The 18,947-nt window shown below is 37.5% G+C and overlaps 1 protein-coding gene across 7 annotated transcripts in view; it reads left to right on the forward strand.

Annotated features, from left to right (window-relative positions):
- Positions 1-12,412, forward strand: part of CCDC85A (coiled-coil domain containing 85A) — a 202,282-nt gene extending 189,870 nt beyond the window's left edge. For 2 of the 7 annotated variants that reach the window (XM_019827240.3, XM_019827241.3), the window contains 3 exons: positions 2,789-2,908; positions 6,485-6,583; positions 10,588-12,412. In XM_019827240.3, the coding sequence (XP_019682799.1) occupies positions 2,789-2,908; positions 6,485-6,583; positions 10,588-10,677 (309 nt within the window). In that variant the 3' untranslated portion in view covers positions 10,678-12,412. The remainder of the gene's footprint in view (positions 1-2,788; positions 2,909-6,484; positions 6,584-10,587) is intronic. The other 5 variants (XM_003984016.5, XM_006930110.5, XM_006930111.5 and 2 more) reach the window with 3 other exon arrangements.
- The last annotated feature ends 6,535 nt before the right edge of the window (positions 12,413-18,947 follow it).

Genomic DNA, 18,947 nt, shown 5'->3' on the forward strand with positions numbered 1-18,947 from the left:
AAGGGACCCTGCACCTTTCATAAGAAGGAGTTTAAAAGGTCCGGGGCCATGAAAAGGAACTGTCTGTAGACCAGCCCAGAAAATTATTCCTTGCCTTTGAAAATCAATTGCCCACCCAGGAGGTGGTGCATGCACTTTGTGATCATGTGTGGTTTGAAAACCAGTGACCTTGAGTCATGTTTCCAATTTTATTAAGATTTTCTTCTTTTTAAGTTCCCTATCTCCTGAGCCAGTCAGGTTACAATGTAAATAAACAGACTTAATGTTATTGTAATAAATTTGAAGAGACTGTTTAAAATCATTTGTTTTACTAGTATTTCACTCGGCACATTGTAAAAAACATTTCTGTGAAAATGTACTAGTCAACTGAGAGTATGTATGGATTGAACCTAGGTAACTCTCCAAATATTGGTCTGATTCTACTAAGCACATAGATATATAACCTTTTATTTTATGGTAACTAAATGAGACAGGATAGAAGGAAGTGCTTGTTGTGTTATAATCTAGAAAACTATTGAGCACCTGTTGGTGGACAACTTTACCAGGCACTTGCTTACCTTTGCAACTTTACAAAAACCACATAAAATATGAACCTTGAACTTTCTTGTAATTACTAGTCCTTGGCTTACTAAGCACATTTGAAGGACAACTTTAATTCATGAATGAGTTTTCCCCACTGTGCAGGTCCTATTTTAGCTATTATTATTATTATTATTATTATTGAGATAAAAGAGTGTTTAAAGGTAGAGCAGGACTCGCTTTAAGTTTAAACAGTGCTAAATTGCCCAGAGGATTTGGTTTAGGGAAGCTACTTCTCATTGATCTTAGAAATTCTCTAAAACCAAAAGCCCTGAAAGATAGAGGCCCCTTGCCCAAGTCAAAGCATGCTAGGATTATACGTCTGCCATTTTGCCAGGTCTGGGAAGCTAACATTTGAAACAGAAGGGCTGGGCAGCACGAGGTTTGAAAGGAAGAACTGGAAGGAGGGAAGCCCAGAGGGGGAGTATTATAGGCTGCCCAGTTAGATTACCAGTCAGAGGGAAAACTGTACTGCAGTAGTGGGTCCTAAATGAGAAGTTTGAAGTGAACTCTGCATAACCTCAGAAGCCTTTTCAAAACTGTTCATAACGGTGGTAGCAGTGGGGAAAGAGAATAGTAGAAGACCAGAGCTATTCGGAGAATAGCTTCCTTTATAACTCCTTCATTTTGGAAAACTTGCATCTCTACAGAGGATGAGGATGACCACAATTTGGTGGTCAAGTTGTGGGGGGAATGGTATGCCCCTTAACCGTCTTTAATTTTCTACTAAGTTCCCTTCTATTGTTTGTTTCAGGTACTCTTATGTCTGATTTGATCTGAATTACAAATACAGGAAAACCTATACACTTTATCCCCAGATGGGGGTTAGGGCTATTATAATTGGCTTTCCTGTGTTATCACCTGCTATTAATGTAATCATTAGTAGCAATGGAGGACAGACTGGGGAAGTCCCCTAAACGTCATATCCCACAGCTTCCTCTCCCCGTTGATTAGTGAGGGTCGGGGGCAGGACCTGCTTTGATTGTATAACTCTTTGAGCAAGGAAAAGAACACGGCTTCAGTTGGCTTATGAGGTGGCAAGGATAGCCTTCAAGAACACGGGAAGAAAGGAAGTGACCAGGGAAGGGGGAAGGTACTCCAAATTGCATAGATTATAATTTTTGTAAAAATTGAAGGGGATTGTCAGATTCTCTACAAATGGTATGGTTTGCATAAAACCCATATTTCTCACTGTTGCTGCTCTCAGATTCTCCCTCCCATCACTAAAGCGCACAACACAGAAACACTTCTGTGGGTGCTGGAAAATAAACGTCTCATCGCAGTTGTTTCCTGCGTTTGTGAATCCACACATGTACCTTCAGTGTCTCCTTCTCAGGGTATTAGAGTCCTAGGATTGAGTGAAATGGAGCAGTTATTAATCTATTAGGCATGAAAAAATCAGATTCGTTGATGGACAGAAATTAAAATCCCTCAGGCCCTTTGGGTGTAATGATCACCCTAAAAACAGGTTTGGAGACTTTCCATTTGGCTGCTTTTTTCTAGGAGGGGAAGTAACTGAAGTTTTACTTTTTCCCAGTTACTGCATGGGTGACTGCAACCCTCACAGGCCAAATTAATAGGGCCTAAGTTCTGGTTTTTCAGCAATTAAGTCAAAGAGTCACTAAAGTACAAATATCTAATTTGTGACCTGTTTTGTTTTTCATTTTTTAAAACACCAAAAATATTTTTTTCCTTAAAGAAAATGTTGAATTTGGATGAATCTCTTTGAAAAATGCTCCACTGTAGGTCTTTACTTCAAAGAAGGGTTTTATAAGACACACCATTTCTCCAATGCCAGAATGTGATGTGTCCGAATTTTCGGAGACATATGGAATATAGCATTTGTCTTGCTGAGTGAGCATGTTTAACTCCGCTGCTAACTCACAAAATCCCTACTCTTGAGCATCTTTAAGTTTCAAGAATCATTCCTGAAATATTCTTAATGGGCATTCCTTAGGGGGCATTGCTCTCTTTGGCAAATCAGAAATGACATCTGGACACGCATCGTGATGGCTCTTGGTTAAGTGTTCTTGCTGGTCAAGCAGCGAGTGTATTCTAGTTAACAGGTTGATAGCATCTTAGGACAGGCTAGAAAAAAATGAAGAAACTAGCTAATTTTCATTTGGCAGTGAAATTGAATACTGAATGACATCTATGCAGTTCTAAACGACTTTTGTTTTAATAACAAAGTTGTTGATTTTCTACTAAGGGTTCTTTTAGGTTGTCATCAGGGGCTGATGGGAGTAACAGTCCACCCACCTCTCCAGCTAGCTTCAGTGGACATACCACACCTTCTCAGCAGCCTGAACCTGTGGTACATTCTCTTAAGGTAACCAACTGTGTACAACCGTTTATCCAGAACTTCAGTTGTGTTGTGGCTTGTTTGCTTTAGTCTGGTAGTCCTCACAGTCTTGTTTTAACCATAGATACTTTATTTTTTGACCCCCTTATGGTGTAACTCTTTTAATTTTTGAAGTGTACTTGTTTTTAAATTGACAACGGGTTTGAGTACTTATGGTTGAATCTCTGGTTTTATCATTTTGTCTTGAGTAATGTGATTCATATCAATCTGCATCGAAGTTGAAGTCTGATGTGCATGTATATCCATTTGTGTAAAATATTGTTTTGGGTATTTTATGTGCGGTGTTTATAGTATGCATGTCTTCAAATATAGGAAGTTAATAGGCAAAATAAGGAAGGTTATCATATTTTTCTTTCTTTATGCAATTGAGGTACATTGTGCAACTTGAAAGAAGACATTGAAATAAAAAACCTACTCTATCCTCCATTAAATAGAAGTTAGATGTTCAAAGTTGAGTTAATGCTCTTCCGTAGAGTATTAGAAAATAGGTGGTCTTCTTCATAAAGCTACTTTTATCTTTTACTTCAGATTCTGCGATAATTTCAAAAAAGATTTAGCTGAAATGTATCATTTATTTTCTTTACCAATAATGAGCTTTCCCATAAATAAGTGCCATAAGTAAAAGTAATAACAATATAAATATTATCTAAGAGGAGAAACTGATGTAGGCAATAAACATTACCTTAAAAATTGAGACAGTCCCTTCAAGTTTTATCATTTCCAAGGTATGAAATCCTGTCCTTCAGATTATCTGTAATTCCTCACAGGTAGCCTTGGTGAAACCTTTCTGAGCCATAAAGTAGGTAGCATGCTTCAGTCCTGCTCTTGCCACAAGAATTTCACAACTTTACTAAAAAGTGTTTTGGTTTTGGAATGATTTATCAATAATAACCTGAAGATTCACTCTTTTGGAATGGGCCACACTTTCTCTGGCATGCAGAAAGCAAGTAGAGGAGAAATTTAAAATATTTATTTGATGTGATTTTAGCAGAAGATTGAGCCCCCTCGTTATATTTTGCTATAACTTTAATGAAATGAGTTGCTCCTCCCAAGCACATACTGATTGCTCCTGAGTGAAGGTAGCAGCACTGTGCTGGTGGCCAGTGCAATGCACTTGGCATTTTCTGTCTTGGTTGGAATAACTCACCAAGTGAACAACCAAGAGGAATTTACCTGGGAAGGCCTCCCCGAATGAGGGGCTCCGCCCTGCATCTGGTGGGTGCTGATTTATCACCTGACCAACATCTTGCTCTCTGCAACAGCATTTGGATGCTGTTAAGCATGAACAGCATGCTAAACATGCTGTTACTTGAGCATGAACCAGACGCTATCTGAAAAGCATCTTAGAAATAAAAAATGAGAGTGGCTTCAATCCTGTAGTGTTTGTGTCTGCACATACTCCAAAAGCAACACATTGCTCTACTTTTCAAACTGAAAACTGTTTCGGCCTGATGCCTTATTAAATGGCAAGTGTAATTTGAATCAGATCAGCATAGAGGATAGCCTTGCAATCTTTCCCAAATTTGTCAATGCAGCTGTGTTCCTATGGCCTAAAAGGAAGGGAAGGGAAGGGCAAGGAGGAGCTCTTCAATTTTCTCTGAATTCATTTTCTAATTTTCATATAAAATTTTATCTCAAGAAAGAAAGATATTATGTTATAATCAGAATACGTTAAGTGCCCTCAGTTGGCAGATGGGTAACACCAAGCAACTGAAGCATCTTTCTTGGATAAGTGGAGGCTCTTGAATACAGAGTATGTTTGCTTCCGTGAGTTAACTGTGTCGTGAAACAGAAATATGTGCCTAGGGGAAATAATGCCTGTGAGAAATGCATCTTAGGGAAATCGCAGTGCAAAAGAAGAAATGGAGCCATTCAATATGTTTTGTTTTTAAAAGCCCACAGATCTAGAGCTGATTTAGGTCATAAAATTTTTCTGTTGTAAAAGGATTAATTAGAACAATGGTTCAGTTTCTCATCTTCTGATACATCTCCAAAAAAAAAAAAAAAATCTCTAGGCTTTGATAAACTCTGTGGTCATGGTTTGGGAGGAAAGTGCTGTAAATCACTGTGAGAAATTAGCCCACTTGTAATAACACCACATTTATCTTGCTTTAAAATTCATCCTATTAATTGGAGCTTCACTTCATTTAGTAGAAATTAACTGATTTGAAGTACACTTGTCTTAGGTGCATTAGACATTGAATTTGTAGGCAAATGAGCTTGTTCCAGGAATTAAGTTTTCTATGAATATTCACTGAGCATAGGCAGTGATTTCCTGTAAGTATATAAAGAATGTGAACTGACTCTGAGTACCAGGATGAGGCTTTCATTTACTACCGTGATATCCTCTTTTAAAGTACCTACATAGTAATAATGGCTAGACATTTTGAGTTAATAAGGGAGTAGTTTGTGAGTTAGATTATTTCAGGATTGAATACTAGTAAATAATCCATATAGACTCTGTATGTATGAACTTGACATGAAGGGTCCACTTCATGTTTAAATCATTTATTTTGGCTCAACTGTTCATTAGTGCCAATTCTCAGGTAATACCTTTAGGTGTGGCCATCAGCATTGACCGTGATGACCACAGAACCAAGGAGGTTAGCAATGTCGCAGTCCAGTGGGATTCATAGAAGAGCTTTTAGAAAAGCATTTTTTTTCTGTGTTTTTTTTTCTTTGTTTTGGGTTGTCTTTTTGCTACATTAGTGCTTTGGCTTCCCAGCTGATACAGAAAAAAGTAACAGACAACACTCAAAACCAAAGTTTTCTCCCCTTTGACCTATAGAAAGTATGGCATGAAAATTCTACAGGCATATTTCAAGAAATATTATTTTGAATCCATTTAGAGATAACTTAGAGAAGTGGAATCGCATGCCTCTAAGATTGCTTAAAAGCATCTCATCCCAACACTTTGCTCTAATGAAAAATGCTGAAAGTGTTGCTCAAATATTTTCACAAGGAGCCAGTTCTTCTCTTTGATATTATCTAAGAACCATCTCCGTAGTCCTTTTCTAGTCCCTGGGAACATGTCCAGGCAAGAACTGTGAAGTTAGTAGTGCTAATGTTACCTCGAGTTCTTACGTACATATTCCTGGGTTTTGACTACAATTTCTTTTAGTCTTTTCTATAGGCCATGTCTACATATCATTTGGATTATTTGGCATAAAATTAATTATATTGCTCATCTTTACAATGGAGCAAGAATTACTGACTTTCTGCAAATGGTTGACACAGGCAAGTTATCTTAATGACCAAATTAATTAATGCATCTAATTATTTTAGATATTAGTGAATTCAATTGACTATTAGTGATACAATAGATTGCTTTTAAAGACCATTTGAAAATCGAGAATTGATTCCTAGTAGGTTTCATAACAATCATTTTACAAGATTGTGCCATGTACTAATCCACTCTGATATGCAGAGACGGGGAAAACCAAAAGGTTTTGCAAAGTGGACCTCCTTTATGGTTTAATTCATAAACTAAACTAACAAGTTTTTTTCCATGTGAAATTTGCTTTTCTTTTTCAACATATCCAGGTCTTGGATGTTCAGGAAACTATAGATCGTCAACAGGGTAAAGAGTATGAAAATGACCTTAGTGAGACAGAAAAAGCTATAGTCAGAGAAATGTGCAATGTAAGTTTAATGTGCTTTATTGTGTATTCTGTGTTGAAAGCCCCATTGCAGCTTAGTTATCATTTTATGAATACCTACTTTTTATAATGCTGGCCAAATGCCTTGATATTTTTATATTAAAGATCCAAACAAGGGGAATTGGTTTTATTTTAACATATTTTATTGCAGCTTTATTAACACAGTCATAAAATATTCAGGTAACCGATAATCAGCCAATTCTGTATTCCAGAATGATCCAGGAACATTTTTACATAATTTACTGTTCAAGATATTGTGTTGCTAGTTTTGATAAATGGGTTTCTGTTTCATACTTTTAAGAGGTACCAAAAAATCAGTTTAAAAGCCTGTGATAAAACACAGCCTTCTTCAGACTTATTTACAGCTATACTTGGGGGAAAAATCATCTTACTAGGTAACATTTTCTTGGTTCTTCATATGATATGTGCGCTGCCTGTTTTGCAAAGTAGTAGCTTTACCTTTCAGTGTTGATGAAAGCTCAGAAATTTAGAAATAAATATGAACTTAAGAGATACACATAGAAATCTATGAAATTAGAGAAACACAGTAAAAGAATTGACATGCTATTTTCATGATACATATCTAATCAAGAATGTGATTTGTATTTATTATTAATCCCTGGCTAAATTTTGAGTAATATGCATGGATATATCATTTAATCGAGAATATAATTGGTGAAGTTGTTAAAAAGCTAAATATTATAGAGGAAGCCATTTGTTCAAATAAAAATCATAGATTAAGCACTGATTTTAATAGGCTCTATGTTGTACTTTTATCCTCCTATTCTTTGTCCATTAGGATATCAAAATTGACTAGAATTACCTTTAAGCTATTAGAACCAAATATTCTCATGTATCTACCTCGTTGAGATGTTCTTGGAATCCGGTAAATGTTTTAAGTCCTGTGGGCATTTTATATGTGGTGGGGCCACAGTTTTAGTCTGCTTTTTTTCTTTTCTGCATATCTATTTTTGTCTATTTTCAAAAGGTCATTAGTTCTGGAAGTCATAATTTCCCACCACTCTTCACCTTCTGTAGCTGTTCAGCCTATTCTTAAGTTTTACATTTGAATATTTCCTTCAGATACATTCAAAAATTTAAGCTACATACCTTAAACATACCTGTTGCTTCTCATCTGTTGATTATGGAATGAGAACTAAAGTTCAGACATGAGGAATTGTAGAGCCAGAAGAGACCACAGAGAAGATCCTCCCACAGCGATTCTCCCAAGTATTACATGGGTGTCCTCTGTAATCCAGATGTCTAGGTTTCACCCCAGCCCCTGGGGAATTTGGATATAGGAAGCCCTGGGTACCATCTCCACACTTGCCTTTTATATTAGAAGAGACTGAATTCCCAAAATAAAATTGCTCGATCAATTTTTTCTTTAAGGAAGTCAGGACGATACCCCAATCTCCTCTTGAGTCCTAGCAATCACCCCTTTCCCAAGTGTGGTGAATCTGGGGACTTCTAAAAGCAAAGCATCTTACAGAGAGGACCCTCTCCTTTTTGCATAATGCCTGAATTTCTGTAAAAACACATGCTAGGATTATTTTCTTGCCTTTTCGTTTTAGATACAAGACTTCTGAACTAGAAAATTCATTTCTTAGTCACACAAGAGACATACTAATGGAATGGGTCTTGATTAGCTCATGTTGATCTTTGTTTGCCTAGATTTCCAAAAATGTTTCAAAAATGCTTCAAAAGATCATATGCAGTGGTAGTGGTGTTTTTCCATGCAGGAGATATTTTCAGGAAGCCAAAAGCTTGCCTTCCTAAAAGTTCCTTTTACTTATCTACTTTTGTCTGAGTCCCAAAATTTGAAGAAAAAAATACAAGTGAGGCCAAATCTGATAATTAGCACTCTCATATTTGGAAACTATTTAAAAGCCAAGAGAAAAAAGTGTTGGTTTAAAATGTTTGTGTTACCATTATAAATTATATGAACATTGAACTCCGTGCATACTAGAGAGCAACGAGAAATATGAATTGTGAGGTATTTTCATAGATAATTTCTTAGAAACTAGCTCAAGTTATAAAACCTATTCCAGAAACTATGTGCTTTTGTAACAATTTAATAGAAATGTAAAGTTTTCTTATAATGTGAGATCAGTTATAAGACTCAGGTAGAATTTAGGATAATAAGTTTGGTCTCAGTTTCTGGTGTTCCTTCTGGAGATCAGTTGTCAACCAGTGTACAATGAAGTGACTGTTAGCATCATCGTGTTGATTAGTAATTAGTGGTTAGTAAGAAGTGCTTTTATTCTCTTCCCAAACTGTGCCACAAAAATACATTTACTATTTCTTATAGTGCAGCATATCTATCTTAGGTCTGTTTGGCTTTTGTAAATTCCCTGAGAAGAGCTGAACAAGTTGACTGGTTACCTCAGACACCCACCTATTCTGGTTTTTTTTTCCTATTCTCTGTGTCCACCTTAGTACCATTGGCTCGTTTCAGAGTTTTGCCTTCTCTGACTCTTTCACTACATAGCAATTTCAGGGTTAAGGCCCATGGTATTCTACGTCTGAGTACTTGAGGAGGGCTTGCACTTTGGAGTTGTAACCCTCTAATGCTTTTTGTCTATGCTTTGTTCAGGTCTTTGAGTCTATCCTCTGCTTCTCAATGAGACATTCAAAACATTCGGGGCAGGTGTAGATACCATGTAAGGGCTAGAAAGCAAGGTCCAGAGCATCCTTGGACCCCTTGATTCAGTGTTTGCATTTTTTCAGTCTATTTATTAAGAAATGGGACATTCCTACCTTCCTTGTGGACAGCTTGAGCCATCTGTTGCTAGAGCATTCCTTTTCTAATATTTAAAGACCATCAGTACAACTCTTTTCAAATAGAACAGGTTATTTCTACTGCCTAGTGGTGTCCATCAAAAGAGAGACTAATGGTTTCATTGGCTTAGAAATGAAGGTAGACAGAATCCTATATTCTTATATATTACCATGACTAGTATTAGGTTTCCCTAGAGTATCTATTTTTAAAAAATTCAAAAACAAAAAAAAGTCTATCAATAATTAATGAACCAACAGTTTTGTGTTCATGTAAGAGCAATGTAAATTTTTAGGGAATGAATCAATCCGAAATTAATCCTTATTGTGAAACACAAGAAGGGTTACTGTTTTCCACGTGGGGGGGGGGAGGGGTGTATGTGCATTTTCCAGTTCACATTAGCATATTGGTGTATCACTGATGAATTCAGTGGCTTTACATTTTTCGTAACCTTACCTTTTGCTACTTTCCCTCTAAAATGGCCCCATTTTTATGTATTATATCTATTGGGGGGACTCTTGGTTTTATTCTCTTTTTCCTGCATTTGGTTGCTCTCTGCTTTGATAATCTGAGAGGTAGTACAGTTTGGTAGCTAACTCAGTAGCTATGACTGAGGCCCCTGCTCTGTAGGGAAAGCTATGGAAATTTACTAGTGGCCCTAAGTCCTACCAGCTCAGGGCTTAATAATAACTCAAGAACAAAAACTCCATTTTCCTTAGTGGATTAAACATTTTGGTATCCCTTGTGTTCAAGATGTATAGAAGAACCAAGATGATTTTGTTCACATGTTCTTAATTCTGGCTATACAGAATTATATTGGAAGCCTTAAGAAAAAATACAGATGAACATGCCTCCCCTTTACCATGCAGTCAATCTGAGAATTGGAGTTACTGTTTAAGGTTCTTCAGGTGCATCGTGTACAACCCAAGTTGAGGACCACGCATGTCAGTTGGCACATCATTCTTTAATGTTGGCCCTGATTATTACAAAGCATTGTAGTTCCCTCTACTGAGTAACTCTTGTGATTTAGAAACTTCCATCACATTTCATCATGTTTGAGCTCATTCATGGGGTTATTTTGTCTCTTGTCTTCACATTCCTCTTTGCCCCTCTCATAGATCCCCCTTTAAAAACCACAAATCTCTTTGTGGAAAAGGCAATTAAGATGTTTATTTTTATTATTTTTTTTTATTTTTACCTTTTTTAAGGTTGTATGGAGGAAACTTGGAGATGCTGCCGGTTCCTGTCCTGGAATTAGGCAACATTTGTCTGGAAACCAGTACAAAGGACCAATGTGAAAGGCACTCTTTCAAACAGGAGGTCACCACTGCCAGAGAGAGATAAAAGAAGAAAAAAGTGGGTTTCTGCACACCTGGACTCTTTGAATAACATGGAGTGATTGTACATTGCACATATTTTCCCTCTAACACCTTCAGTATGCTGTATGTCATGTCTCTGGTTTCCATGTCCACAGTAGCCCATCTCGAGTTAATTTAAAACAGCTTTGAAAATCACCATTTTGGTACCAATATTTTCATTAGAGTTAAAATGTTTTTGACTTCTAAGATCTAAGATTAGAAGAGTCCAGTAGGGCCTCAGTGGTTTTCATAGAGTTGACTCATTGCACAGAATGGTGGGAGTTTTCTACCATGATGTGTTGAGGAAGAGGTGGCTTCCAGCTTTCCAAATCTGAGAGTTGGGCACCTATTTCTTGTATTATAGTCAAAAAATTATGAGTTCCTGATGCATAATTAATTTGGATGTAAGGCAAGATTAGATTTCTGGGATTCTGTTTTGACTTTTGAGGTGCTAAAACTACCCCATAAATTCTCTACCAGCCAGAAGGGTAGCAAGATTTTTTGTAGAGTGCTTATCAGAGAGTACCATTTATTTCAAGTGATCAAGATAAATATAGCTTTTCTTTTAATCTTGCTATATTCATGAAGACACATCTTGGGGGCATATCTACTTCCATATTCATTCAATGTAGCCATTGATGTTAATATTAATTCCAATTAAAGAACAAGCAAACATAATTTTTCTAAGTGTTTCCAGCTGTGAGATGTCAATTTCTACAATTTAGTTTCTAGATCTGCTGTTATATTTAATAAACTTTATGTAAACTTTAAAATATTGCACTGCATTTATGAAAAAGCTTTCTTTGCCTACAGCAGCTAACGTTTTATGAAACTGACGCATGTCTTTCATTATTGAGGCTAAAAGCTCTTGTTCAGATTGCTTGAGGTTTGAAAAAGAGGTGTGCTAGCTTTGCTTAGTTTCTTATTTTTGGTATATATATATATATATAATATTAGACTGTGTGTATTGGAAATGCTATGATAGGTATTTTGTGTTTTTCAAATGCAATGATAGTTTCTTGTATGAATGTGCAAGAGGCCTGTGACAGAATGCTAAGTTTTTATTGTAGTTTAAGATTATAAAAGTAGGAATGCAACAATTCCCAGTTTTTAGAGTTCTTCTCAATTACTCAGATTGGATTCATTGCAGATATTCATCATTGCTGTTGTTTTTATAATGGACTCATTATAGTATATTAATTGTCATTGGTCAAGGAATGTGAAGGTATTTCGTTATACTTTTTTAAATGTTACTATGATGAAAAAACAGCCCTCTGTTTTCAGAAAATATTTATGAATTAATTTACTATAGAATTAATTTACTATAGAATTATCTCTCTAATTATTGAAATTGGGTTACCAGTTAAGCTTATCTTTCTTTTGAAATGTTATATTATTACTCTGTAAAAGAAAATTGCTTGCTATATTTACACCTTCTCTCGTAGAAAAGCTTTCATCCTTAAATTGTTGTATTCCTACGCTCTGAAGACATTTAAAACAAGTTTTTGTGCCTGCAGTAGAGACTGCAGAAGCTAATACAAGGAACACTGGTCTTTTGACAAAATACTTGTGTAAATTTTGATACTGTATTAAAACTATTTTTTTAAAGTCCTGCATAAAATCGAGTATCACATATGTGTTCATCTTAGCAATGGTAATAAATTATTTAATCTCAGTGTTTTTTCCTTCAAAATTTTTTTTCTAAATTGAGTAGATTTCTAATAGTCAGTTGCTAAGTATCATATTGTTCCTAGATGATGGTATTAATGATGGTAATCCAGATGATTATCTTAAATCCCTCATTATGAGCATATTTTAAAACATCCCTTTGTTTTATATTTAATATTCAGGTTCCTCCATTCACACCATTCTCCATTATAATGTAGTTAAAAATTTAGAATGGTATTTAGGAATATTTAAAAATCAGTGTTATAAAACCTTTCACTTGTTAAATTCATATAGATTAAAATTAAATTTAATTCAACTATTGTTAAAGCAGTCATCAGGAGGGAAAATACTAAGGGGAAATACTGTAGAGTTAACATACATTAGTGGGGGAAGATGTAATATACATATATGACTAAGACATAAACTGGAAAACACACAGTATACACATGCTCAGAGAACACACATACTTCTGAGAAACCACTAATAAGACTCTGGAATAAAGCTTCCTACACTGAGCTTTAGACCCAACTTTAAATGACATACTAGATAGTCCAGGACCTGAGTCTTGCCATTGCCTGATATATTTATCAATAAAAATGTGCAGCATCATTCTCTCATGTGACCAGTTTATGGTCTTATTTTCTCTGGAACAAAGGTTAAGTTACACATCTTGGAAGAATATTTTTTCCAGCCTTGAAGATGACAATCAGAATCTAAGCTTTTTAAATGAATGCCTTTTAAGTTTCTAGCACATGCTTAAGGCATTATAGAAAATTCAGATCTTATGTGACATCTAGTAATACATCATTGGATGTGAGGGTATCATACATCATATTGGCGGGAGCCAATGTAAAGTATCTTTACTAAGTATGGCATTGAATAAAGGTTCTTTGGCTTAGCAAAGCAGACTTTGAGCCAGCAAGTTCAGCATTCAACACTATAATTAGCTCTGCAAGTTTGAACAACTTAATGTTGCTGAGCCTCTGTGTTGAAAGGAGACAACATCTATGGAAGTGTTTTAAGGTTCTTGAGAGCCCCCATAGTTCCAAAGCTCATGGTCTTGGCAATCCACAAGAAACAATGGCAAGTCTTCCAAGACATAGGAGCCAGCGATGAGCTGTGACAATGTTATTAGACCATTAGGCTGGGAGAGGGAACTACATCAACATGAAAGGTTTATTAAACACATGAAAAGATTCTAGCTGCATAGTTCGTACTTTCAAGCTCTGTTCTCAGCCTACTGCAGGCCTTATCATGGTCAATCACAGATGGTAATTGTGAAAATGGAGGAAAACAAAAAGATATTGATCTGGTTCTCATAGGAATGATATGTTTGAAAAAAATTCCACAACTACTTAATTCCATATTACTGTGAAAATATAGAATACAAGAATAAACAAAGAAATAAGAATAAAGACTTTTACTTAAAATGGCAGAATATCTGCTGTAGCTCCCTCGTTTTGCCTTAAGCTCTAAAAATGATTGAAAAGAGATTTAATAAATTTATAATCCCACTAGAAAACAACAAATAGTATACTCTGGGGACCATCAATTAAGATAAATTCTTAAAAAATGATAGACACAGTATCCAGTTGAAAAATGAATTCATTATTCAAAATACATGAGGAAGGGTATTGTTGAACATGCAGAATGGCTTCAAGGATGCTCCAAACAAGACAGAGTTTGAACCTGCAATGCCTGGGATCCTGGGGGGACTTACAGTAGCTATGCATTTTGACTCCTGCGTATGCTCTCCCTCCTTGAATCAGGAAGAGAACAAAACATAATTTCTCCTAGGCCAGAGCAGAGAGTAAGGATATTTGAATTGGAGACACAGAGCAAAGTCTTCAGTTTCTTAACACCCAGAGGAGAAAGAATACTCTGTGTCCAGATCATTAGCTACTAACACAGCCTGCCTACAAGTTTGTCCCACCATCTCCCTTACACCTTAGACTCAACTATCTCACAAACCCAGCACCCTGACCTATTTCTTCAAGCAAGTTGTATGGGAAACACAGGTGGTTCATGATGAAATTTCAATACTAAGGTATACAAATAGCACCCAACATTGGAGGGAAGCCACTCAACTTTGAATCAGAGGCACAAAAATTAAATCTGTACCAATGAAAATAATTACGAGAACTTCAGAAGTAGGACCAGTATTCTCAAAAAAGATGGTAAATATTGCATTCATTATAAAGAATTTCACATCTTGGGAATACAATGTTAGTGTGAAAACTCAATATATTGGTTATACAGTGGAAAGGACACCGCTGAGAGCAATTTTGCAGGTTTGAAGCCAAGAAATTTTGCCAGAATTCAGAATTTTAAAAATCTGAAAGTTAAGAGAAATGGCGACTATTGTTCCCACAGTGCTTTCTCTCTCACTCTACCATTTCCCTTCATTCTTCCACCCTTCTCTTCCTAGTTTTTTTTTTTAAGTTTATTTTGAGAGCAAGGAAGAGAGAGAGGGTGGGGCAGAGCAAGTGGGGGAGAGAAAATCCTAAGCAGGCTCTGCCTCTGCACTATCAGCACAGAGCCCAACACGGGGCTCAAACCCATGAACTGTGAGTCATGACCTGAGCCAAAACCAAAAGTTGGACACTTAACTGACTGAGCCACCCAGGTGCCCCCCCCCCGCAGTTGTTTTATAATTGTCCTATTTTACGTTGTAATGTCAAAGGCTATCTCAAAATCATTTGGAAGGATAAAATACTAGTCTCACAAGATCCTCTCATTTTTACAGTAGTGCTTTTCATAGTTTTCATGCCCAAGTAATTATTTCATCTGGTCTCATTACCACGAAGAATTTCCCTTTCCTATCCCAGGACTTTTAGTTTTCTAGATCCTGTTCTCAAGTGATAGCTTACAATATATAACATCATAACGGCCATAGCAACAGACTCATATGCTAAAAGCAGCAGAAAGTATCTGGAAGTGGCCTTTGAGTCTATGGATTTATTGTTGGATTTGGGCCAAGCTACATAAGTTTCACATGGCATTTTAGATTAAAAAAAAATGTTTTCCCATTGTAATAATCTGGGAAATGTAGGAATGGGTTTCTGACAGGCCAAATAAGTCTGTAGGGTATTCTTTTTATACCATCACCATTCCCCAGGCTAAGTCTAACCGTTGTGTTTAAATAATGAACACAATGATTGGTTACCAAGGATTAATTTTTCTTTTCCTCCTAAGAAAGCCCTCCTTTGCTTTAGAAACATACCCCCCACACACACACACACACTGTTCAAGTGAATCTAGAGAAGCAATTTCCAGCTCCAGAGCTGCATTTTGATTAATGCCTAGACTCCAAGCTTGCCTTCATCGTCTCATCCTACTTGCTAATAATTGGCTCAAGAAGCCAGTCTTGAGCCAATCAACATATGGCATTCCTATGGTCCAGTTGTAGCAACTACACCTAACAAGACTCATTTAAACTCTTGGAAGAAATTTTATTTCACCGGTAGAGAAGAGGTTTTTTTCCTGTCTAGTGTTGGATGTGCTAAGGGTTTTCTATTGCCTCCAGTCATATTGGGCATCATTAGAATAGTCATCCTGAGGAGAACACACACAGGGAAAGGTAGAGTCAAGAGCACAGTGGAGAAAGGTGGCTGGAACATTGATTATACCTTGTCTGGAGTCCACTCTGAGTTTGGACTCTCAAGTAGATTCAATTTTTCCTTATTCTTATAAAATTGTTTGATTTGGAATTCTGCTACAGACTTAATAAAATTGTACACTCTATATGCCATGACTTGGATATATGGTCTCCTAATACAGCAAATTAGAGAATACAACAATGGCTTAGTTTTACTGAAATAAAGAGTGTGTCTAAACAACTTTAACAGGCTTTAACTACTGTCACAAATAAAGAAGTTCTATTTTCTCTTTATGTGATAAAATAAAAAGAAATTAGCAAGAGGAGCTTCTTAGCCTCGGCATTCCTTTTACTTATTTTCCATCTATTTTTCCACTGTTCTCCAAACCTTTCCCATCCTCCAATTCATCTGGACAAAATGGTGAAATGGATCAAGGCGAAATCTCAGCAGAAAGGGAAGACTGCCCGATCTTATATATCATGACTTTGAAATGTGCCCCTGATCACTGTCTATTTGATGAAAGTATCCATACACGGTGCTCAGCTTGTCTATTCCCCTAATAGTGGCAGCCTGGTTTGTATGACAATAGGAGAAAGCTTGGATTATGCCAGATACAGTGTCCACACAAACCAAGATAATTTAGAACCCTCACTTAGAGGAAGATAGTCAATGTAATCAATCTACCAATCCCTCACCAGTTGGGAACTCTGGTGGATGGACTCAGACTCTTTTGATAGTTACCTTGAGCATCATTTAGAACACATTGGACATGCTATTAGTCCATTAACCAAGTCACTGTACTTCAACAGTAATCTGGCATCCTTGGTAACATGCCATCCCACCTAGCTGCTATGGTGGACACTTTCTATATGTCTGTATTTGCTGTGTCTATTGAAATGTCAATTCCTAGGGCTCATACCTGGGCTGGGGCACCAATTTCCTGATTGCCAGTGAGTTTCAGTGCCTTATGAGCCAGGACATGGAAGGCAGTGAGGACTGCCTTAGGCTCTTACAGGCAACTCAAATGTCTTTCCATATACCCTGACTCCACAAGGGCTTAATCATGATCATCCACCCCTTAGTTTCCCATTGTCCAAGCCATAGGGTTAATCACTTAGAATAGCCCAGCTATCAATGCAAAGCGTTAACAACCAGGACTTGTGAGTGATCATCAGCCAAACAGTTCTGAGTTCAGCCCACTGGCTGCTGTGGTCCATTCTGGTTTCAACCTAGATCGTGTCAGTATCAGGCAGAAGAGTAACTGCATTCCATAAGGTCAGGTTGCCTCAACTGAATCCATTTGTAGACATGTGTTGGAATTTCCCCTATTCCCTCTCTACAGGCCATAGGGGCCACATTAGAAATAGGTGTGTGGGCATTTACAGTGTCCAATAGCACTAGCATTTCTAAAGGCAGTAAGCTGGCAAACATGGTGCTCCCCTGCTACAAACAGGCATGCCACATAGTCAAAGTGGGGTTTGAGCCATAGGAGAGGTGAGTGGATAAAATATATTCTCAACCCACACATTGATTGGAAGAGAACTTCCTACCTGTTCCTTCCTGAGTAGCTCTACTGGAGGAATGCACACTGCTAGGATGCATCTACAGATGTTGCTCTATAGATGTACCAGGTTTCTGCCCCCTTCCAAAGCCAGGACCAAAACCCTAAGGGTACTCTTCTCTTTCTGTTGTCCTCTGCCACAGTACCTAACCCATACCTTTCAGAGTCATGGGTACATCTAACTCAGAGGGTGGCCCTGCTTGGGGGATGCCCAGAACTTTAATCTACTTCTTAAGTATTTTTGCCTTCTCAAATGTGGCTTGCTGTGATCCCCAGTCCCACATGTGCTCTTACTTGATCAGACAGTATAAGGGTAAAACAGCACTGTGCCAAGTGGAAGACGGAAGTTATCCAAAGAACTCAGAGCCTACAGTCTTGCACCTTTTCTATGTCAGGGTTGGATAAGCTTGTACCTTATCAATATGTAAAAGATGAAATGAAATAGGATCGTTCATGGCAAGAGGTGTTTTAAAATGGAGCCAGGGGGTCCTTAAGGAGATGGGCCTTATGCAGGTCCTCACCAGGGAAACTATGAATTTTTGAAATGGGCCAAACCACAGTATTCCAAAGACTCCAGAATCTGCAAAATCTGCACAATTCTACAATAGGAGACTTTGCTTAGTGACAGTCTTAGCAACAAATTATATTCAGTCAAGATTAGTTTTGTTTCATGAACATCAGACAAAATGCTTTATAAATAAGATATACAGGGATATCCAAGAAAAATGGAAGAGTAGAAAGATCTTGAGCTCACCTAGTTTCATAGACATAATGAAGCAACAACTGTATCTATTACAGATCTTCCACAACCAGTCAAAAAGAGAAGGCCACATCAAAAGGGGTAGGAGGGGCAGAGACATAGTCAGGAACCAAATCCCCAGTACAACTAATGATATATACACACACACACACACACACACACACACACCCTTGCAGGAACTAGTTCTAACACTATTTAACTTCCTAGCACCTCAGTGACCCTCTTGGGTATCTCCTTGCAGACCCATCCCACCCAAAAAGCCTGCCCAGACACGTGGGCTCCAAAACAGTTCCTGCCCCACCAGGCCTGATAGACAGCCCTGGAGGGATGGCACCATTCCAAAGTGACACCTACCTTGGGGAGCAGGGGAGATAATCCCTCACATCAATATGCCTGAATTTCCTGTTGCTGAGCCTTCTAGCATGCCGTGTAGGGAGAAAGCCCTGCCCTTTGGTGTACTACAGTTGTCCCAGGAGCTAAATGTAGACAGCTAGGCTGAATTCCAGCCCTGCCCACCAGGAAGCTTACAGAGGCTGCAGCTAGGTCTCGCAACAGTTCAGCAATCAACCCTTGCCCAGTGTGCCCACAGCAAGCAAAGAAGATCATTGCAGCCAGCTGGGCT

The sequence above is a fragment of the Felis catus genome, chromosome A3 (assembly GCF_018350175.1).
Source record: "Felis catus isolate Fca126 chromosome A3, F.catus_Fca126_mat1.0, whole genome shotgun sequence".
Taxonomy (NCBI): domain Eukaryota; kingdom Metazoa; phylum Chordata; class Mammalia; order Carnivora; family Felidae; genus Felis; species Felis catus.